Source organism: Chlorocebus sabaeus, chromosome 11, assembly GCF_047675955.1.
Source record: "Chlorocebus sabaeus isolate Y175 chromosome 11, mChlSab1.0.hap1, whole genome shotgun sequence".
NCBI lineage: Eukaryota > Metazoa > Chordata > Mammalia > Primates > Cercopithecidae > Chlorocebus > Chlorocebus sabaeus.
Genome location: NC_132914.1, coordinates 51990525 through 52013211, shown reverse-complemented (window position 1 = coordinate 52013211; position 22687 = coordinate 51990525). Strand labels below are relative to the sequence as shown.

The 22687-nt window shown below is 47.3% G+C and overlaps 1 protein-coding gene and 1 long non-coding RNA gene across 3 annotated transcripts in view; both read right to left on the bottom strand.

Annotated features, from left to right (window-relative positions):
* LOC140712769 (uncharacterized) overlaps positions 1-3420 on the bottom strand; it is an 83323-nt gene extending 79903 nt beyond the window's left edge. For both annotated transcript variants that reach the window (XR_012094509.1, XR_012094510.1), the window contains exon 1: positions 3217-3420. This is a non-coding gene — a long non-coding RNA (uncharacterized lncRNA). The remainder of the gene's footprint in view (positions 1-3216) is intronic.
* Positions 3421-5413: 1993 nt separating this feature from the next.
* Positions 5414-22687, bottom strand: part of COPZ1 (COPI coat complex subunit zeta 1) — a 28242-nt gene continuing 10968 nt past the window's right edge. The window contains exons 2-9 of the mRNA XM_008003514.3: positions 17222-17290; positions 15214-15295; positions 14165-14256; positions 12096-12151; positions 9686-9763; positions 9479-9530; positions 7775-7813; positions 5414-6959 (exon numbers count right to left, since the gene is read on the bottom strand). Of these exons, the coding sequence (XP_008001705.1) occupies positions 6912-6959; positions 7775-7813; positions 9479-9530; positions 9686-9763; positions 12096-12151; positions 14165-14256; positions 15214-15295; positions 17222-17290 (516 nt within the window). The 3' untranslated portion in view covers positions 5414-6911. The remainder of the gene's footprint in view (positions 6960-7774; positions 7814-9478; positions 9531-9685; positions 9764-12095; positions 12152-14164; positions 14257-15213; positions 15296-17221; positions 17291-22687) is intronic.

Sequence of the window (22687 nt, the reverse complement as noted above, 5' to 3'; positions counted from 1 at the left end):
GGGCAGAACTGCAGATCTGTCTTCCTTATGCTTACCCCCCTCTCCAAACCGAGGCTGTAAATCTGCCTCTTCAATTGGGGGAAGGGGGACTGAGGAAAAAAGACATGCTCTCTTCTCCCCTTTCCTGTTTCTTCCTTACTTGGTGCGCCCACACCGCCCCCCTCCACCCAATTCTTTTGTCCTCTCCCATTCTTTTGCAATCTACGGCCCCTTCCCACTAAAATTTCCAATTTTTGGCTTTGCATCAGAAATTGACAGAATGGTTTCAGCTTACAGAGGAGTTTAAGAGAGGAGATCACAAGTTTTCCCTCACCAGACCCGGGTGGGAATGCTTGGTGGGATTGTGGTGAGAAACTGGTAGATTGGTAACTCCCAGTTCCCTCAGTTTCTCATCCTTCCACCCTCTTCTCACTTGGAGGTAACTCTAGCTGCCGTCTTCCGGGACAATAGGGTAAAGGCAAGAAGCAGGAAGTTGGGTGCCAGGGACTGGAAGAGCACCAAAGTTTCTGAGCTGGGTTTGTGGAGGCTGCTGACACACTGAGATTCTAGAGGGGCTGGTGGTGGGCTTCCAAGGGCAGCTAGGGAAGCTGCGGGAGCTGTCCACTGAAAGATATACAGTCTGGTTTCTCGGAAACTCCTGGATCATACCGTTCCCTCTCAAGCACACACCCTGTCTGCTGAGTAGAGACAATTTCAGGCCAATAGTCTATTTACTGTAAAGGACCAGCTGCTCCTTGTACCTCTCGGGAGGGAGTTGGGGATGTTAGGGAAGAAGACTTTTTCAGAGGGGCTAGAGCTAGAATTAGCCGTTGGTAAATTTCATTTCTTTCTTCACTTTCAGGTGAGACTGTGTCTCCCACCTTTCAGGACCCATAATCACCCTTATTTCCTTTCCTACTGGCAACCAGGGCCTGTTCTTGAGAAGTCCCTCACTATATTAGAGGACAGTCCCTCTCATCTGTTGCAGTATTAGGCCTGAACTCTTTCCCAGCCCTGGAAACAGTTGGTGCCGATTGCCTCTAGTTTCCAAATCCTCTTCCATATCCATAAGATAATAACCCTAAGACATCAATCTCATCTCTTCCTTTCTCCCAGGTTTTCCTTCAGAGGCCTAAAATCACCTCAGGATCATACTCTTCTCTGTTTTCTAAGTTTTCAGAGACAAGGGAGAGAGGAAAGCTGGAGTGGGAAAAGTTGGGGGTTGTGAGCAGCAGCCACTGGAACCCAGGCTTCCAGCCTCCCAGCATCCGGCCTAGTGCTCCCTCCTATCTGAGGGAGGTCAGTCATTGCCCTCAGCCCTGGTCTCTGGCTGCTTCTCAATACTGGTGATAAATCCTGTCTTTGTCTCCCTTCTGACCCAGGCCCCAAGCAGGCTGGGGGTCAGAGCTGGGGGAGGGGTCAGTGTGGAGGAAGGGGAGATACAAGGAGAATGGGAGGAGAAGATGGACAGGAGCAGCTGGTGGGCAGGCATGGGGGGTGGGCAGTGAGGGGATGGGGCCTCTTCATTCTACAGATCCTGGACATTCCAGCAGGCCGGCATTCCAAGTGAGAAAGCCAGGATTGCTGAGTTGTGGAAATACCTTCAGAATGGTCCCTTGAGCATCCGGAATACTGGGAGATGGGGGCTAGTATGGAGTGCCTCAAGGAAAGAGACTGCTGAAAGAAATGGAAAAATATTGTGGAAATCGTCCTATCCATACCGCAGATCCCTATGCAAATGTGCCATGCATGCACCCACCCACACACACACACACACACACACACACACACTCACACACACAGGACTCACGGCATGAGGGAGCCCTGGAGAGCCAGGCTGCCCCTTGCCTGGCCCCTCCCTAGTGGCCTTCTCTTGCTATGACTTTCCTGTTTCCAACCTATTCTTTTTCTCTGCTCCCAGTCTTGCTTTCCTTCTTTGTGTCTCTCATTCTCCCAGTTTGTTATTCTCGCCGTCTCTTAGCCTCTGCCTCAGTCTCTCAATCACTTTTTCTCTCTCATATTGTTTCTTTCCATCTTCTTGTCTCCCTCTTCCCTCTCCCCAAATTCCTGGATGCTGCTCCATCTGTCCTGCTTCTGCCACTCTTCAGCCCAGCCATCCTACCTCAGTCCTCCTACCTCAGTCCCACATCAGAACCCTGTTCTGGCCCAGAGGGGACCTTTGGGAGTTAGATTCCAAGAATAGATGGGAAGGAGAAAAGAGGCTCTGAATGAGTCCCTGCTTTAGTGGGAGGTCTGGGAATCATATTGGGTTATGATATGGCACGGAAGGGTGTGGTGGGCAGAAGGTGACCAGAAAGAGAAGCACAACTAAGGGAGGTAGGGTGAAATGAGAGAGAAGAGAATAATAAAGAAAAGGCATAGGGCAGGCACGGTGGCTCACACCTGTAATCCCAGCACTCTGGGAGGCCGAGGCGGGCAGCTCTCCAGAGGTCAGAAGTTGGAGACCAGCCTGGCCAACATGGTGAAATGCTGTCTCTACTAAAAATACAAAAAAAAAAAAAAAAAAAGCTAGGCATGGTGGTGCATGCCTGTGATCCCAACTACTTGGGAGGCTGAGGCAGGAGAATCGCTTGAACCCGGGAGGTGGAGGTTGCAGTGAGCTGAGATTGCACCACTACACTCCAGCCTGGGTGACAGAACAAGACTCAATCTCAAGAAAAAAAAAAAGGACACTAGGCTGGGTGCAGTGGCTCATGCCTGTAATCCCACCACTTTGGGAGGCCAAGGCAGGTGGATTACTTGAGCCCAGGAGTTCAAGACTAGCCTGGCAATATGGCAAAACATCTCTATAAAAAATACAAAAAGTTAGTCAGGCATGGTGGCACACACCTGTAGTCCCAGTTACTCAGAAGGCTGAGGTGGGGGGATCACCTGAGCCCAGGGAGGTCGAGACTGCAGTGAGCTCTGATCATGCCACTGCACTCCAGCCTGGGTGACAGAGTGAGACCCTGTCTCAAAAAAAAAAAAAAAAAAAAAAAAAAAAAGAAAGAAAAAAAAGAAAAAAGAAAAGACACAGAAGGACAAACACTAAAGAGAGAAGGGTGCGGACTTGCAGTTCTCTTTAAGTGTGTGTTTTGGGTCAGTGTGAAGGGGAGGAGCTGAGGGGCATCTCCTAAGTCATATTGCGATATAGGTTCAAAGACAAGGTCTGGAGGCTCAGCCAGAAAGGTGTGATGTCCACCAGGCAGCCACAATTCTGGACTCTCTGTCACCTACCAAGGAAGTTCTCAGAGACCTTTTTCTCCTCTCCAGACAGTCTTGGAGTGTTGGTTCCCTCCCTATTCACCTCCTCCACTCTGTCGCCTCCCTTCCTCCCCCAGTGAGAATGACATCAGCTCTGGCTGCCCGTCCTCAGCCCAGTTGCTGATGTACTCTCCCATGGGTGAAACAGAAGGCTAATCACCTTTGCCCCATGCATTCACTCTCTAGTCCAGGAGCTGGAGTTTACATAGCCTAGCACTCTGGAGTAGGAGTGGGAGGAGGCTGTACCAAGAAGGTAGATGCAGAACATTGTGGGAAAAGAGGGGGCATGGGCATCAGGGGGAGGGAGAGGGAGAGGAGTGGAGGGGGGCACTTGAGGAAGAGAGGCAGCAGCAGTAAATCACCCTGTGGGGGGGCTCCCTCTGCCTGAGCTCAGTGGGGTAGGGAAAGAATAGACATAGAGGGGTGGGGGGAAGAATGGGGAATCGCCACATCTGGCAGGCAGGTGTCTGGCACTGTTCAGGCTGTAGTCACTTTCCCAGCCAAAGGGGAGGAAGGGGGAAGAGGGGAGGAGGGGCCTCCCAGCATCCCCTGGGAAAGAGGGACAGGCTCACAAACAGAAAGACAGAGGCTTACAGACAGAAAGAAACCAAGGAAGAGAAATAATCAGACCCTGCTCCCAGGCTCTGCTTCAGTCAGTGCTTGGGGATGTGTTTACTCATAGCCCTGAAAAAAAACCTGCTGGCCAAAAAACTGCGCAGGCCAGGGCACCAAAGTTCCATTCATGCTGGAAAACAGAAGGCAGGAGTTTAACCCAGGCTAAGCTGGGGAAACTGAAGCTCAGAGAATTCCAAGTTTGAGAACAGGATGGAACTCCATGCTCCACACCATCACACATCACCACCACTCACTCAGCTCTGGTACTGACACTGCCCCTCCCCCAGGTCAATGCTGTGTGGTGAGTAGGAAGATTAGGATGGTAAGGCTGAGTATTGCTTTTCCCCAGCTCATACAGGCAAAGACAAAAGAAGTACCTAGTCTTTATCCAAACTCTTGCATTCCAACTTTCAATGCAGGACTGTAGGCAGACGTGGTACACCCAGGTTTTTTTCTTTTCTACCTGCTGAGGAGTATCCCATGCACAGGTGCCCCAGAGTTGTTGAGCTTAATTGTCAGGTTTTCATAGAAGAGCAGGCAAGACTGGAAAACTCTGGGTTTCATGTTCTGATGCTGGAGAGACTCCCCCATTCCTGTTACCTTCCTTCCCTCATCCTTTCCCATCTGAGATACTAATTTGGTCTCCCTTGCTTAATCCTGGAATTGCAGGTCCATTATATGAGCGGCAGAGGTGACTGAGGAAACCCTTCAAACTGCAGTGGAGAAGAGGCTCCCCACACTCCCCCTTCCTTAAAAATCCTGCAGAGGAAGGGGGAAAGAAAACCAAAGCATTCTGTCGCCGCGGCAACCATAAAACCCCCAGCTAAATCCATCTTGTGAGCTCACCGCCCCATTAAGATGCAGGGCCAGGCGCTGCGCCAGCCCAGCCACATTCATTTGTGCGAATAAAGGTGGAGGAGGGGGAGGGGAGCAGGCTCTGGAGGGACGGGGAAATGGCGAGAAGAGGTTATTTACACCACCGTCCTGACCTTCTGGAGCAGCGCTGGCTCCGATAAATAACCCGCTCAGCGCCGTTTCAGAGCAGGAGTGGGAGGTGCAGGAAGGGAGCAAGGGCTGGAGGAGAGCCCCCACGCAGGTGCGCGTCTCTGGGTTACTAATGGCTGAGGCGGGAGCAGGCAGCTGGCTTTGGGGGTGGTGGGGGAAGAACTCAGTTCCCTGGGACTCCCACTGAGAAAATACCATCCCCACCCCACCCCTGGCGCCAATTTCCAGGCGAGGGGACGGAGAGATGCCAAGGAGGCAAACAGCCCCGTAAATTAGGGATGGGGGGGCACTGCTATAGAGTCTCTGAGGTACGAGGGAAGAAATATTGTAAGATGGGGAATGAGGGGGGGCTGGAAGAACAGGAGTAGCTGCCAAAAAGAGAGGAAGAGAAACAGAAACATCACACAAAGGCAGTTTTGAAAAAATGTTTTATTCCTCTTTGCACAGAGCAGTTTATGAAGGTGGCTATCTCCTGACTCCATGCATCTTTTACACAAAGATGCCCCCTCAAATATGCCCAGTTATCTGCCCCACTTCAGTGTTGGAGAACTGGCAGTTAGTAAGTGGGGCAGAATGCTTAAGTCTCAGGAAGGTTTTTTTTTTTTTTTTTGAGACGGAGTCTCGCTCTGTCGCCCAGGCTGGAGTGCAGTGGCCGGATCTCAGCTCACTGCAAGCTCCGCCTCCCGGGTTTACGCCATTCTCCTGCCTCAGCCTCCCGAGTAGCTGGGACTACAGGCGCCCGCCACCTCGCCCGGCTAGTTTTTTTTGTATTTTTTAGTAGAGACGGGGTTTCACCGTGTTAGCCAGGATGGTCTCGATCTCCTGACCTCGTGATCCGCCCGCCTCGGCCTCCCAAAGTGCTGGGATTACAGGCTTGAGCCACCGCGCCCGGCCTCAGGAAGGTTTTTAAAGACATTTTTGTGGGGAGGAAGTTCTGGGTCAAGGGGAAAGATTAGACCCAAGAGTGAGTATTCCATTCTCCATCTTCCTGGGGAAATCCAAATCCCAAAGGTTTTATGAAGAAAAGCACCTCTCTCAGCGACCTAGAGACAGGCAGAGCACAGACGCACTGCTTGGGTGTAAGGCTGAAGCAGAGAGAGGGTGGGCTGCAGCGACTGCAGACCCAAGGCAGAGGAGTAAATGCATGTCGGGGAGTTGAGGGGACAGAGACAGCCTAGACGCCCAAGTCATAAGTTCTACTCCTTCCCCAGTTCTGAGTAGAAAGTTTTCTTCCCAAGACTAGAATGGAGTTTTAGTTTTAGGAACTGGCTTTGCTTCAGGACACAGAGAAGACAAACCAGGCAAAGATCCCACAGGTAGTAAGGGTGGAGAGTTAAGGTAGCTAATTAAGAGACGGGCACTCACCATGGCAGTTTTGAAGCTATATGCCAGATCGGGGTAGAGAATGCATTTTATGTGCCCTATTCAATACAATTTAAATCACTGTTTCTTCCATGTTGTCCCTTCCCTATGAACTATTCCCAATACCTTTTCCAAGGCAGAGGACAGGGCAGTAAGAAGGAATGGAAGAAAACACTGAGGTCAGTAAGTGGGGCTAGGGCTTAGATTGGATAAATCCCTACCCATCCCCACCCCTACTCGTTCTATAGTAAAGAATTCTCTTTCTCCCTCCCCTTGCTGGGGTGTCGGGATGAGGTCCAGGTAAAGGCAAAGGCAGGAAAACATTCGGCACATTCTTTCTCCTACTTTAATCTGAAGTGTAGCTACAACAAAGGGCACAGAATTTACAAAAATGTCAGGGCAGGGGAGCATGTGAGCATAATCCAGTTGAGAAAGAAAGAGGGTGATTCCCCTGCCCTATTATCTAAATATGCTGGGAGCTTTACTCCCAGAACTGCAAGAAGAATGAAAAATAATAGGGAGGGTGTAGGGGAGGTTAGGGGGACAACCACAAACAGAATGGAGATTTAAGGATCCCTGTGATCCCCGAGATGACCCTGAGAGCATCGATTGGGGAACTAGATGAAAATTCACAGCAGACATGTGAATTTTTTGAAGAGGATGAAGAGCCAGGAATAGTGGGGTCTTCACCGAAGGAGTGACCACTTGATCTGTTCTTTGGCTGACTGCAGCACCTGCAGAGATAAGAGCAGCGTTGAGGAAAGCTTGCTGACAGGGCAGGGTAAGCATGAGGGCTGGGGATCTCCTTCCCCTCACTTGTCTTCCCTGTCCTTACAAGAATGGAGAATAGAAAATCCCCAAAGGTAAAGAGATGGGAAGAAGCTCTCTAAGGCCCTAGCAGATTGTTTGGAAAATTCCAAAAAAATACAAATCCACCGAGGGGGATGAAGAAAGAAGAGGTACAAAAGAAAAAAAAAAACAAAAACTGGGAGTTACTGTACACATATTAAAAGGGGCGGTGGGTGGGAGACGGGTAACAAATCCAGATGGACTTCTTGGTGAGAATGCCAAGTGGGTAGAAAACAGAACCCCTCCCTTCCCCCTACATCAGGTAGACAATCTATCTGCAGTCAAGGTAGCAAGATGGATATGCAAAACCTGCATATTCTAGAATATGCATTTCCAGCTTAGCCCTCATTTGAATAATAAGAGAAAGAGAGAGTGTGTGCACAAATGCACACAGACCATCTGCTTAAGGCAAGCCTCTGCTGGGGAATAAATCACTGAATGAGGCATCAGGCAGGGAAGGTTTGAAGGGTACAGAGCAAGGTTGACAGCCACTGTTCACAGGAAACTAAGAAAGGAGTTGGAAGTAGGGGTAGGGAGTAGCTGGCTGTATGAGTCCCAGTTCTCTGGAATAAGAGGGAGCCAAGAAAGATGTGTCTTGAGTCTCCAGTCTCACTCAGACTTGGGAGGTATGGGTGGAATGCTGTTCTAGCCTCTTTAGTGACCCAGTCCATCTGGAAAGGAAGAAGGGAGAAAGTCATACCTGAGACACGGTCTGCTCCGTAAGGGGGACATCTTCACCCTATGGCACAGAGATACAAGCATTTAGTGTGGGAGAAAGCTGGAGTAAGACCTGATTGGAGTCTGGTATTAGAGAAGAAAAAAGTAATCCTTTAAACTGAAACAAAGGGCAGATGCACTGAACTTCTCAGTCCCTTCTAGGGACTAGTACAACTACAGTTTTACTTGGCCAGAGGGACTATGAACAAAAAAGGGTCATTTCATCCAGCTTCCATTTTAAGGCAGGAGGACTTCTTAAAAGATTTAACTCCATTCTGAGTAACCAGCAGGTTATCTGATCCTCAACTCCCTTAACTTGGGGGTGGAGGACCTGATTCTCTAGTCAGAAAAGGCCTTCTCTGAGTATCAGTATTGCTAGGGAAAGGATGAGGGGGAGCCAGGAGTGGTTTAATGGATCCCGCAAAGCCTGATGGGTAACGACAGCATGTTAATTTGAAGAAATAAACTGCTGCAACAGCAGCCTGAGAAGAGAAAGGGGGGAGTTGGTGGGGGGGACCCTCTCTCTTGCCACATAGAGACATATGTTAGAGGAGAAGATTAAACTATGCAAATGGAGCCCACAGCAGTTAAGGGAGAAGATTTCCCATTACCAAGCACTGTCAGCCTTCACTCTGTGGAGGTCAGAGCCAGGACATTCTGTGAATGGGGAGATTTGCTTTGCTCAGACATCTCTGCACCCATATAATTTGCTTGTGGGCTCTCTGCATCCACCATTATCTCCTCAGCTGACCTGAGGCCTTCTATGGTTAACTCAAAGGCCCCTTTCTGATATCACTAGCACCAAAGAGGACTGAGGTTCTGGCAAATACGTACTTCCTGATGGAGAGGTACCATCCTCAGTTATGTAACACTTTATTTGTTTGTTTGTTTGTTTGTTTGTTTGTTTGTTTATTTATTTATTTATTTTTGAGACAGAGTCTCACTCTGTCACCCAGGCTGCAGTGCAGTGGTTATTTATTTATTTATTTATTTATTTATTTATTTTTGAGACAGAGTCTCACTCTGTCACCCAGGCTGCAGTGCAGTGGTGCAATCTTGGCTCACTGCAACCTCCACCTCCCAGGCTCAAGCAATTCTCCTGCCTCAGCCTCCCGAGTAGCTGGGATTACAGGCACGCACCACCACGCCCAGCTAATTTTTGTATTTTTAGTAGAGACAGGGTTTCACCACGTTGGTCAGGCTGATCTCGATCTCCTGACCTTGTGATCTACCGGCCTCCACTTCCCAAAGTGCTGGGATTACAGGTGTGAGCCACCACACCCAGTCCTATATAACACTTTAAAAGACAAAAAAGACACTCTTCTGCCTCAGATGATTGGATCCATCTCCAAGAAGGGAATAAGCCAACTTCAAGTTCCTTTATAATTTCAAAACCATAAATATTAGTTTATTTTATCACTTATTAAATAAACATGTATTAAATGTCCACTTTGTGCAAAGACTGTATGAGATGTTAGGTACCATATTAGGGGTAGAAATAAGTTCTTTCTTCTTTCTTTGGGACAATAAGAAGGGAAGGAAAGAGAAAGGCTGAATGTATTTGAAAGAAAAAGAGAAGGTTCTATGTATCCTATGAGCCCCAACTACTAGACACATCCAGAAGGTCTGGCTGTGGAGGGTGTTTGTGAATAGATGCGGGGATGCAGAGAAACACATTCCTGCTTACCCTTAATGCCACCCGGTGTACCACCTGCTGGGGATCACTCTCGAGGATCACCCTGCAAAAACAAAGAAGAGATCACTGTTCACTCTGTCCCGAATGCCCAACTCACTGTGGGGGAACAGGACCTCTGGCCGCTGAGCCTGCTTGACTTAGGACAGGGGCAGTTATCCCACTACCTCACCCAAGATCAAGGCAGGTCAGAGAACTTACCCTCCATCTACAATTTCATCCACAGCCAAGAACAGCCCCTCCATGTTCTCCAGCAGTGCTCGCTTTTCTACATTTTTCCTGCGTCCCCAAGAGAAGAGAAGAAAAAAACCAAATTGTGTGTGAAAGAAATCCTAGGACCTTGTCTGAATTGAGGAACCTAAACTAGACCAATAAACATCTCCACCAACCACACAAAGAAGTAAATAAGGTGAAGAACTTTTTAGCTAGTTCACTCAAAACCCCTTTCTACTCTTGGTTGCTGAATAAGGAATGTATGGAAAGAGATTCAAATAATACAGTCAATTTCTGACTATTCAGGGGTTGATTATCCACAGCTATTGTTTCTTTCCTACCTGCCATGCTGCTGCTCATAACATTGCTCATAAACACTGACATCAGTGGGTGGAAAAAAATATAAACAGAGCTAAGACTCAATCTGGAGGTGGCCGGAGGTGGGAGGGGTTGAATGCAAACCTTATTTGCACTCAAGCTCTAACAAACCTCCTGAGACATTCTCTGTTCCCTCTTCTCCCTATCCCTTACCAGCTCTGCTCAGGCCCTGAAAAGAAGCCCAAAGAGGGGGCAGGGTCTGCATACACTAGCCTCAGATCCGGTGGTTGGTCCATGTGGCCTGTCACATCCGTCAGTTTGAGGCTTTCACTAGATTACCCGAAATGAAGTCTATTCATTCACCTGGATAAGAAATAAATCATCCCCTTCCTGAGGAAATCTGAGCCATTCACCCTGCTGAGTTTGCAGGGCTGAGAGTGCCTGCTGTTCTGGTCTGGATGGCTGTCTGTACTGGGTTCACTTGGGAGCTGCTAGGGGAATGAAGTTCAGAGCCCTAGATGTTTTCAGGAAAAGTAACTTACCTCTCTTCTATTACCGTTAACAGAGGGCTAGTGGGGAAGTGGAAAGGGAGGAGAGGGTAAATGGCAGAAGCTTCCTGGTTTTGTTTTTTTTTTTTTGGTTTTTTGAGACAGGGTCTTGCTATGTCGCCTAGTCTGGAGTGCAGCAGCATGATCACAGCTCACTGCGGCCTCAACCTCCTGGGCTCAAGCAATCTTCCCACCTCAGCATCCTGAGTAGCTGAGACTACAGGTATGTACCACCACACCTGGCTAATTTTTTTATTTTTTTGCAGAGACAGGGTCTCACTATGTTGCCCAGGCTTGTCTTGAACTCGACTTATGCAATCCTCCTGCCTGGGTGCTTCCTGTTCTATAGAAGGGAAAAAACAAGGACTAGAAGTGGAAAAAAAACAAAAACAAAAACAAAAAAACTGGGCTACGTGGCTCATGCCTATAATCCCAGCACTTTGGGAGGCCAAAAAAAAAGAAAAAAAAAAAGAAAAAAAAAATTGGGAGTGTTGCTTCCATTCCCGAAGTACTGAATGACATACTATCTGGGACACTTCCTTATGCTTGCCCTTTCCCTACTTCTAATGTCAAGAATGAAGCCCAGGAAAGCACCTTGAGGATGCTCAGATCTGACAGCGCCACAGGGGATTACAAGAGTAAACACAGAGGTAAAGATTCGGCTCCCTCCCAGTCCCCTTCCTTAGTAAGATCATTATTCCACAGGAGGGACATACTCTCCATCCAGTCCTCCCCAGTAGCATGAATTACTATGAATTAATAAACCGACCTTCTTTTTTTTTTTTTTTTTTTTTTTTTTTTGAGACGGAGTCTCGCTCTGTCACCCAGGCTAGAGTGCAGTGGCCGGATCTCGGCTCACTGCAAGCTCCGCCTCCCAGGTTCATGCCATTCTCCTGCCTCAGCCTCCCACGTAGCTGGGACTACAGGCACCCGCCACCTCGCCCGGCTAGTTTTTTGTATTTTTAGTAGAGATGGCGTTTCACCATGTTAGCCAGGATGGTCTCGATCCCCTGACCTCGTGATCCGCCCATCTCGGCCTCCCAAAGTGCTGGGATTACAGGCTTGAGCCACCGCGCCCGGCCTTTTTTTTTTTCTTGAGACACAGACTCACTCTGTCGCCAAGTTTGGAGTGCAGTGGTGTGATCTTGGCTCACTGCAAGCTCCGCCTCCCAGGTTCATGCCATTCTCCTGCCTCAGCCTCCTGAGTAACTGGGACTACAGGCACCCACTACCATGCCCAGCTAATTTTTTGTATTTTTAGTGGAGACGGGGTTTCCCCATATTAGCCAGGATGGTTCACCTGACCTCGTGATCCACCCACGTTGGCCTCCCAAAGTACTGGGATTACAGGCGTGAGTCACCACGCCTGGCAAAACCCAACTTCTTAAACTAAATCAACTCCCTGCAGCCTTTGCCAATCTCCTACAATCCCTGAGCCTGAAGATGGTTACTTTATCTCCCAAACAGAAATCAACAATGCCCTGCTGTTTCCATCGTAACTTGGGGGGAAAAAAAAAGAATGTCCTGCTCACCTCAGCATCTGGCTCAATGAGTCGAAGAGGCAGTTCAGAACTGCCATAAGCATCAGCTGTTGGGAAACAGAGGAAGCAGAAGGATAAGGTTCAAGGCCCTGAAAGCTGCTACCTAAAAACAAAACCTCCTAATTCATTAAACATCAAAAGACACAGGCTTTCACAAACGACCAAAAACATAAGGTGGAAGTGAGAGCACAACAGGAAGAGGACCTGTGGTTTCTCATAGAAATAAATTCTGCTACATGATCCCACAATTCAACATCTCTTTTAGCCAAAAGTTTATAAACAGAACTTTCTTGTCACAGTCCTCTACAATGTCTTTACCAACTGTATGTGTGTTACCTGATGTCTTAGGTAGAGAAATCATTAACCAAGCAATAGCTGAGGTGACAGGAAGGCTGTAGAGTTAGTGTAAAAAGCATGGACTTTAATTGGCTGGGCACAGTGGCTCACACCTGTAACATCTAGACCCTGTCTAGACCCTGACTCTATCCCAGCACTTTCGGAGCCGAGGCAGGCAGATTGCTTGAGCTCAGGAGTTGAGACCAGCCTGGGCAACATGGCAAAACCCCGTCTCTACAAAAAATACAAAAAAAATTAGCCGGCATGGTGGTGGGCACCTGCAGTCCCAGCTACTTGGGAGGCTAAGGCAGGAGTATCACTTGAGCCTGAGAGCCAGAGGTTGCAATGAGCCAAGACTGCACCACTGCAATCCAGCCTGGGAGACAGAACAAGAACCCTGTCTCAATTTTTTTTTTTTTTTTTTTTTTTTTGAGAGTCTCGCTCTTGTCGCCCAGGCTGGAGTGCAATGGCACAATCTCAGCTCACTGCAACCTCCACCTCCCAGGTTCAAGCAATTCTCCTGCCTCAGCCTCCCAAGTAGCTGGGATTACAGGCGTCCACCACCATGCCCAGCTAATTTTTGTTGTTGTTGTTGAGACGGAGTTTCGCTCTGTTGCCCAGGCTGGAGTGCAGTGGCGCGATCTCAGCTTACTGCAACCTCTGCCTCCCGGGTTCACGCCATTCTCCTACCTCAGCCTCCCGAATAGCTGGGACTACAGATGCCCGCCACCACACCCAGCTAATTTTTTGTATTTTTAGTAGACATGCAGTTTCACTGTGTTAGCCAGGATGGTCTTGATCTCCTGACCCCAAGTGATCCACCCGCCTTGGCCTCCCAAAGTGCTGGGATTACAGGCATGAGCCACCGCGCCCGGCCTATGTCTCAAAATTTCTTAAAAAGCATGGACTTTAAGTCAGACAGATACGGGTTTGAATCCAAGCTGAGCCATTTTCTACATGTGTGACCCTGAGAAAGTTATTAGGTTAAACTACATCAAACTGCCACTTTTGTAGTTTTCACAATGGTCACGTACAAGTAATTTCTTATGGTTCTTCATGGTTTGGTTTCCTCATTTGTAAAACAAAGGCACTAATGCCTACAACTCGTGGAAGTGCTGCAAGGTTTAAATAACAATGTACTTTACAAAGCACTTATACCAATAATAAGAGCTCAGTAAGAATTGACTTTCTCAAACTTTGACTTTTGCCTTAAATTATCTGGGGGCTTATTTTTATTTATGTATTCTCCTAGAATTTGCTACCCGAGGCAAATAGCTTTTTCTGTATATAGGAAGCAGGTTAGGACTATACCCAAGGTCTTCTCAAGTGACCCATTCAGAATGTATGGTTTCAACACGACCCAGGTTGTTAGCTAATTGGCTCAAACTCAGTCAGGTATGGACCCTTCATAGAAGGAGCAAGTATCTCCCTGCAATCTTGACCATACCTCAGAAATCCATCTTAAAAAATACTACTCAGGGAAGGGTATTAAAACATATATGATGTTTCCTAATGGATATAAAAGATCAATCTAGGAAAACTTCCTTTCTAGGCGATTCATTTGCCGGGCCATGTTTGTGAGGCTGGTGGGATTTCTGACAACTTCATTAACTTGGTCAGAAGCTAGAGGAACACGGCTCTATCAGGGCCCCAAACCAGTGGCTATGTACTGCCTGTGATTTAGAAAGTAGGATCAGAAATAGCAAAGGGGTAGGGATTCTCACCTCATTTTCATAGGAGCTGCCAATCACATAGAAATAGAGATCTATACTGCTTTTGTATACCACTGTCAGGCCTTCCAAGAGGGCAATTTCACCTGGTGGGGGAAAAAAAGTAGAAAGAATGGGTGGCCTGAGATGAGGAAGTAGGAAAGAAGGAGTTACCAGCCAGGTGCAGTGGCTCACGCCTGTAATCCCAGCACCTTGCACGCCTGTAATCCTAGTACCTTGGGAAGGTGAGCCGCGTGGATCATCTAAGGTCAGGAGTTCAAGACCAGCCTGGTCAACATGGTAAAACCCCATCTCTACTAAAAATACAAAAATTAGCCGGACGTGGTGGTGTGCACCTGTAATCCCTGCTACTCGGAAGGCTGAGATGGGAGAACCACTTGAACCTGGGAGGCGGAGGTTGCAGTGAGCCAAGATCGTGCCACTGCACTCCAGCCTAGGTGACAGAGAAAGGCTCTATCTCAAAAAAAAGAAAAAAAAACAAAGGTATTACCGTGAATTCCTAGTATCCAGCTGTTTTGGGCTAAGGTGAGGCCAACAGTAATGACCTCCAAAGCCAGAAGATGATCTGCACTTCTTGGGTGGTGGCAGAAGAGAAGCATAAACTTGGGGGAGTCTAAATGTATCTTCTCTAACCACCATCCACTGTTCCTGCCCACTATACCTATTTCCTCCTTGTATATGAGACAGGATACTAGTCGATCCTTCGGAGGTGAAAATGCAGAGCGGTCACCTTTACAGACTTCCATTTACCTGCCCTAATGGATGCGGTACAATAAGCAGAGCTGCAGTTAAATTTGTCAAGTGAGGCTCATAAATCCAGGGACTAGACAGGTAGCTAACAGCCAACCTTCCAGCACGGTATTCCCGCGTGAGGTACACTCACCTCCCCATTACATTCTGAAGAGTTTATTATACAAGGGGAGGAAGGAAAAAAAAAAAAAAGGAGGCAGAGTCATTTTATCCTTTCTCCGCAGCCCTGCTACCACCCCCTTTCCACCATGGTTCCCCACAACACAGGGAGTAGTGAAAGGAAAATGACCTACTGTCAGTCCGATGGGTCTTGTTGAAAATGTTCTTCTCAAAGGCCTTTTGCTCCTTGACACTGGGGTAGGTGTCGTCATAGTACTGGTCAGAGGGAAGGAGACAGGGTTGGGTCACTACAGCTGGAAGCCAGAATGATTAGTGACTATGCTTTGCCCTGGGATCTTGGATTTCTCTCCTTCAAGGCATGGGGCAAGGGAGAAATACTGACATGGAAAAGGAAGGACTGTAGAGGCAGAGAATGGGCAGTGAGTAATCTAAGAAAAATAAATAAAAGATCCTGCCATAAGCAACCCCACCTCACATTTCTAAGACTGTCTGAAAGCAGAAGCCTACCAGCCCTACGGTGAGGCTCTGTGCCTGTCTGCAATCTAGACCTCTCCTAAAACCATTCTCATCAAGTGTTTCCTCGGAGCTACCCCATGTCAGGAAGCAGTGCCAGAGAACACAAAAAACACTAGAAGCACAGAACACCTCCATAGACCCTCACTCACTGTATGAAGCTGAGGCATGGGGAAAGGCTACAAAAACCTCCTCCAAAGAAAGGCAAACCCTGCCCTATAGTCTATCTTAGCTTTCTTTTCTGCAAGCTGAAAGAAGCATCCAGCATACCACTGAGCCCATTCCCAGGCTCTCCCTGGAAAGGGGGCGGAGACGCAGGCTGCTAAATCGCTAGCTCTTTAGGGGCTAATCCGTTGCAGTCAGCTGAAGACCTATGACAGGTCTGGCATTTAGTAACTGGATAACTGTTTCAAAAGGTGTCCTGCATAGTTACATCCAATTACAGGGAGGAACAGCTGGTGAATTCTAAACTAATCTCTACCTGCTGATTGATTTATGCTATGCTCGCCCGGAGTTAATACACCAGGGACAGAAGAAATTTCTACAGGAGGGGGAGAATATGGAGGGAGAGAGGGGTGTCCTTTCTTCTTTCTTCCAACAGATCCAAAGTTGAAAACATCACTCTGGGAAAGTCAGGAGGTAACAAGCTTGATGGTGACTATAGACCTAGGAATGGAACCTTGGAACTGCAAGAGAATTCTCTGGAAAAACCCAGGCAGGGTGACATGGTAGAAGCGAAGGGGACAGGAATGATGGACATGGGCAGACTGCCTCTTAGCATCTACATACTGCTTTGTTAGGAACCAAGGTTTCAAAGCTTTTTCCTAATCTGATGCTGACAACAAAGGAGGTCAAAGTCTGAGGACAGTAAGCAGGGAAGCAGTAAAACAAAGGGACAAAAGAAAACAGGTTTTATCTGGAGTAGGCAAGATAAGATGGAAGAATTCAGGCTGAGTATGGTGGCTCACACCTGTAATCCCAACACTTTGGGAGGCTGAGGCAGGCGGATCATGAGGTCAGGAGTTCAAGACCAGTCTGGCCAACATGGCGAAACCCTGTCTCTACTAAAGATACAAAAAATTAGCCGGGTGTGGTAGTGTGTGCCTGTAATCCCAGCTACTCAGGAGGCTGAGGCAGGAGAATCGCTTGAACCCGGGAGGCAGAGGTTGCAGTGAGCCAAGGTTGTGCCACTGCACTCCAGGCTGGGCGCCAAGAGCGAAACTCCATCTCAAAAAAAAAAAAAAAAGGCCGGGCGCGGTGGCTCACACTTGTCATCCCAGCACTTGGGGAGGCTGAGGCGGGCAGATCACGAGGTCAGGAGATCGAGACCACGGTAAAATCCCGTCTCTACTAAAAATACAAAAAATTAGCCAGGCGAGGTGGCGGGCGCCTGTAGTCCCAGCTACGCAGGAGGCTGAGGCAGGAGAATGGCGTGAATCCGGGAGGCGGAGCTTGCAGTGAGCCCAGGTCAAGATCGCGCCACTGCACTCCAGCCTGGGCTACAGAGCGAGACTCTGTCTCAAAAAAAAAAAAAAAAAAAAAAAAGATGGAAGTGTTCTCAAAATTATACTACTGAGCAACGTGAGTTAATAGGGGATCAGTCCCAAGATTCAAATCTCAGAATAAGCCTTTGTGTTGTTCCTAAACTAATTCAAAAGGGAATCTCACCTTGGCAAAAAGTCGATCTCCATCATTGTCCAGAATCAGGATGGCTTTGACAGTATACAGGGAAGGTTCCTGAAGAGATACGAACATACCTTCAGTCCTGAGGCTCCCACCACCACTGGTAAACCAGATACCTTCCCCTAGTCCCACTGGGGCTGCAAGGGGATACAGAGGTACCTCTGTAAGTCCCTTACCTCAACATGGTCAGATTTTGATATTTCCCATTGAGAAAGACCAAGGGTAAGTAAACTGAGAAAGCATTTAAACAAAGGATTCCAAAGTACCATCAGAGAAACAGTGTCTCTGACGCATAGGGGGCTTAATCAAGAGAAGTCATGCTGTTATTTCCAAATATTATGGTACAGTTATTTTCCAAATTACCCTCTCCCTTCCTGCTCTCCCATGTACAGGCAGTTATAGAATGTGACCAGATTAATTAAAAGGCACTGAACAAGGCCATTTGAAAATAGGGTTGAATGTCCTAGTATACTTGGAAGTTTCTGCAGTCCGAATGCAGTGGCAATGCAGAAACATAAAGCAAGTCTTCCCTAAACCACCCACACACTGAGCAGAGGGAAAAGAGCGTACACACACACACACACACACACACACACACACACACAGAGGCACACCAGTTCTCAATGCAGCTTAGTAAGACAGCCATCTTCCAAAAACTCTCCTATGTCCTCCAATTCTTCTACTATACCTTAACTAACACTACCAATTAACTTCCAAGGACAAAAGCCAATCTGAATTTTGGGGGAGTTAAGAAGCAGTGACAAAATGATCTATCTGAGAAACACTCTGGGGCCTAGAGTGAGTGAGCAAGAGGGGTAATTTTTTTTTTTCCACTACCAAGAATCAAATAAGGAATCACAGCCTCAATCTTAATGGTTCTTCAACTCTAAGTATATCACTTGCAAAAGCTGTGGTGGTCTGGTGCTCTCCTCTACCCCTGCAACTTCCAGGAAGCCAGCTAACTAGGAGAAGAAAAATCGCAGGAGGCTGAGGCAGGAGGATTGCTTAAGGCCAGTTCAAGACCAGCCTGGGAAACATACGGAGATCTCCATCTCTACAAAAATAAAAAAATTAGCCAGGTGTGGTGGTGTGCATCTACAGTCCTGGCTACTCAGGAGGCTGAGGTGAGAGGATCTCTTTTTCATTTGTTTGTTTGTTTGTTTTGAGAGGATCTCTTGAGCCCAGGAGTTTAAGACCACACCGAGCTATGACTGCGCCACTGCACTCCAGGCTGGGTGACAGAGTGAAACCCCATCTCTGATTGAAGAGAAAAACCAAAAGTGAGGGGAGACAGTGATGTGTGCATGAGAGGTATTTGCAGCCTCACATTCCTTGACTTTCTTTTTTCTTTTTTTTTTTTAAGAGAAAAGGTGTCACTATATTGCTCAGGCTGGTCTCGAACTCCTAGGCTCAAACAATCCTCCCACCTAGGCCTCCCAAAGTGCTGGGATTACAAGTGTGAGCCACTGCGTCCAGCCTACATTCCTTGACCTTCTAATCAACATTACTTACCATTGATATCCCTTGTGCTATGAGACAAGGCTGTTGCTTTGCTACCTCTTTCCTGGCCTTATTTAAGAAATCCACAGTCCTCACAGGAGCCAAACACAAAAGTATGTGTTTGACAGAGATCCAAGAGTGGGGAGGAAAGAATCATTGCCAAGAACCCAGAAACTGCAGCCTCTACAAACATAAATTGTCTCATGAGGCTTCAGGAGGTTTATGGTTCCATGCAAAGAATCAACCCTGTTTGTGGGTGCAGAGGGGGGCAGGCAGTTCAGAATGGGAGTAAAAGGAACCCAGTCTTTTGACAACAAGCTGATGAGGAACATAAGTTTTCCCTACTTGAATTCTTGAGGACTGCAATTTTTGTTTTGTTCGCTGGTTTATCCCATTTGTCCAGAACAATGCCTGACACATACGAAACTCTCAATATTTGAACAATTGAGAGAATAAAGGAAGTTTGAGAATAAAGTTAAAATATCTTGATGCAGTATGCATCTAGGGGACTACTTATAATTAGACTTCCACATATAAGTGGATTTTCTGATGTGGCCACTTTGGGTGACATTACTACCAACTTTATCCCTCCTCTGATAAACCCTCCTTAGAGATGCCCATCCTGTATACATAACACTCTGGAATAAACAAGGCATGAGTAACTCCTCTCTCAAATTCAAGAACTTTGTTGCCTAGTGGAGGGAAGTCCTCTAGAGTCTAGTCTTAAAAGGTCACAAGTAGAAGCAGCCCTCCTAACTCCTAATTCCTCACAGAAAGATCTTCCTGTAAAGCAGGCTCAGTTCTGTAACAACTTGGGTCCTCAATTCCAAAAGGGAGACAACAATGGGAATGAGTTTTCTTAATGGAACAAAAGAAATCCAAAAGGAAGGAAATTTAGACAAAATCACTTTTTCCCACAACCTTTTCCTGGAATTCTTTGGCCCTGTTCCTCCATCCACATTCACAGCAACTTTAGAGAGCTGCCCATTAGTTTAAGCTGGGCATTAACCTGGCATAGGAAACTGGTTCTTGCAGCCATAGAGTTTGGCATCCCTAGAACCCAAAGAAAAGAAAAGCCCTAATGGCCACCAGCCAACTGGGAAAGTCAGTCAATGTCCTTTGTGGCCAACAGGGTGTGAGTGCCTACGACAGCCACACCGGCAAAGAGAGAACATATCCCTGGGTTCTGCTCCTGGTTCTTTTCACTGGCTTCCTAGAAGACATTATCAAAGAAACCCCAAAAATAGAAACATTGGATCTTCCTGGGAAGAATAAAAGACAGGCTAAAGAGGACAAGGATAAAGACTAGATTTGACACAGAGCTTACTGGAGCTCTCAAAAGGGAAAGAAGGCATTACAGAAAAGGCTGGTCATTTCAAATTTCCAAAGGAGGAAGCATACTAAATAAAGCTGAGAATTTAGGCAGGAGCTTAAATGCCGCTTCAATTCTCCATTCTGCTACAGCTGGAGCCAGCAGCTTCTTTACTTCTCCTGCCACCTCCTGACTGCAGCTGGTTCCACTTCAGCCTGGGGCTTTTACCTCTCGGGAGTGGGGAGGGCTATGCCATAAAACTAGCCAGTTTAAAGGCCCCAGAAGTCATTACTGATAATGTAATTTCATTTTAAGTTTTTGCAAAGGGCAAGTTTATAAATAACTCCCAGCTACTGAGAAATGGGCTTCCAGGACAATGGACTAGGCTTGACCTTGTAACACATTAAATGCTGACTGTTGAGAAAGACCTTATCAGCTTAGGGCCACATTGAAAGAATTTAAAAAGGTCTATTCTTCCCTCCCACTCCCAAAATGGGTAGCTGCTAGAAAGCTTTCGAGACAAAGTTCTGTGATGCACTGACTTTCAGAGAGCCACAGCCTGAGTGTATAACAGAACTTCACCTCAAATGCTAATCGTGCTTGGAAATAAGGTATAGGCAGATTGTTTTTGTGGGAGGTTGGGTGACTTAGACAGATTTTCATGTATTTATGTTTTTATTATCAAGAAAACAAGAATGCTGTCCTCAAGACAGGTGAAACACCACAGAACAAGCAACTAGGCTGCTGCAAATGAATCTTTGATCTCAGGGGCTTTTTTTTTTTTTTTTTTTGAGACGGAGTCTCAGTCTGTCGCCCAGGCTGGAGTGCAGTGGAGCAAACTGGGCTCACTACAACCTCCGCCTCCCAGGTTCAAGCGATTCTCATGCCTCAGCCTCCCGAGTAGCTGGGACTACAGGTGCACACCACCACGCCCAGCAAATTTTTGTATTTTTAGTAGAGACGGTGTTTCACCAAATTGGCCAGGCTGGTCTCGAACTCCTGACCTCATGATCTGCCTGCCTTGGCCTCCCAAACTGCTGGGATTACAGGCATGAACCCCCATGCTGGGCCTCAGTCAGGAGCTTCTAAAGCCTGGTGAAAAGTATCAACATCTCCAAGAACCCTCTCCCCTAGCACATAGAGGACTAGAGGGGAAGAGTCATTCCCACTGCTGCCCCCTGTGGGCCTTCTTGGTGACCTGCAGCTTCCACAGGATTATAGTCATTAGCAAAAATATTTTTCAAAGGCAGCTCTGGGTAAAAGCTATTTGTGTGTCTTGTAGGACAAACTAGTAGAGATGGGCCCTGAAAAATAACTGAATTAAGTCTGTTCACAATGTATATAGTAAGAGAACCCTTTGGGGTAAGATCTTAGTAAGCCACCAGAAGACTAGGGGAATAGTGTTTGGGGACGATAGAGGATACCTGGGAACTATGATGAATTATTTGATTCATTTAGGGAAAAAAACCAAGAAGCCTTTATGGAGGGAATTACAGGATGCTAGCTACAGAGCTGAAAGAGCACAAATAAGAATCTGGAGGCCAGGCGCAGTGGCTCATGTCTGTAATCCTAGCACTTTCAGAAGCTTAGGCAGGAGGATCACTAAAGCCAGGAGTTCAAGACCAACCTGGGCAACATAGTGAGACCCTGTCTCTGTGAGAACTTTAAAAAAAAAAAAAGCCAGGCATGGTGGCATGCACCTGTAGTCTCAGCTACTCAGGAAGCTGAGGCAGGAGGATGGCTTGAGCCTGGGAGTTCAAGGTTGTAGAGAACTACAATTGCGCTACTGCACTCCAGCTACACAAAACAGTGAGAATGCCTCAAAAAAAAGATGCTGACTGAGATCACCAAAAAGTTCTTCATTGTCTACTTTAAAAATAAATCCTTCCAGCCTGGCCAACGTGGTGAAACCCCGTCTCCACCAAAATTACAAAACTTAGCCAGGCGTGGTAACAGACGCCTGTAATCCCAGCTACTCAGGAGGCTGAGGCAGGAGAATCGCTTATACCCGGGAGGCAGAGGATGCAGTGAGCTGAGATCGCACCACTCCACTCCAGCCTGGGCGACACAGCAAGACTCCATCTCAAAAAAAAAAATCCTTAAGGCCATACCAAAAGGGGTTACCCTGATGTGGCAATGGGTCTTGATGAATTAAAAACTGTAACAAGATTCTCTCTTCTCTCAATCCTGTTTACAAAGTAAAACTAAGATGGTAAAAACTAGAAGGAGAAATTCCTAGATACCACTCCCAGCTCCACATGGCTAAGTAGGTATACTTCCTGACTCTGTGCCAACATTCCTTTTTTTGTCAGAGTTTCACTTTGTTGTCCAGGCTGGGGTGCAGTGGCACCATCTTGGCTCACTGCAACCTCTGTCTCCCGGGTTCTAGCAATTCTTGTGCCTCAGCCTCCTCAGTAGCTGGGATTACAGGTGACTGCCATCAGGCCAGGCTGATTTTTTGTATTTTAGTAGAGATGGGGTTTCACCATCTTGCCCAGGCTAGTCTCAAACTCCTGAACTCAGGTAATCTGCCTGTCTCGGCCTCCCAACATGCTAGTATTACAGGTGTGAGCCACTGCACCTGGCCTCTGTGCCAACTCTTTTTTTTTTTTTGAGATAGAGTCTCGCCCTGTCACTCG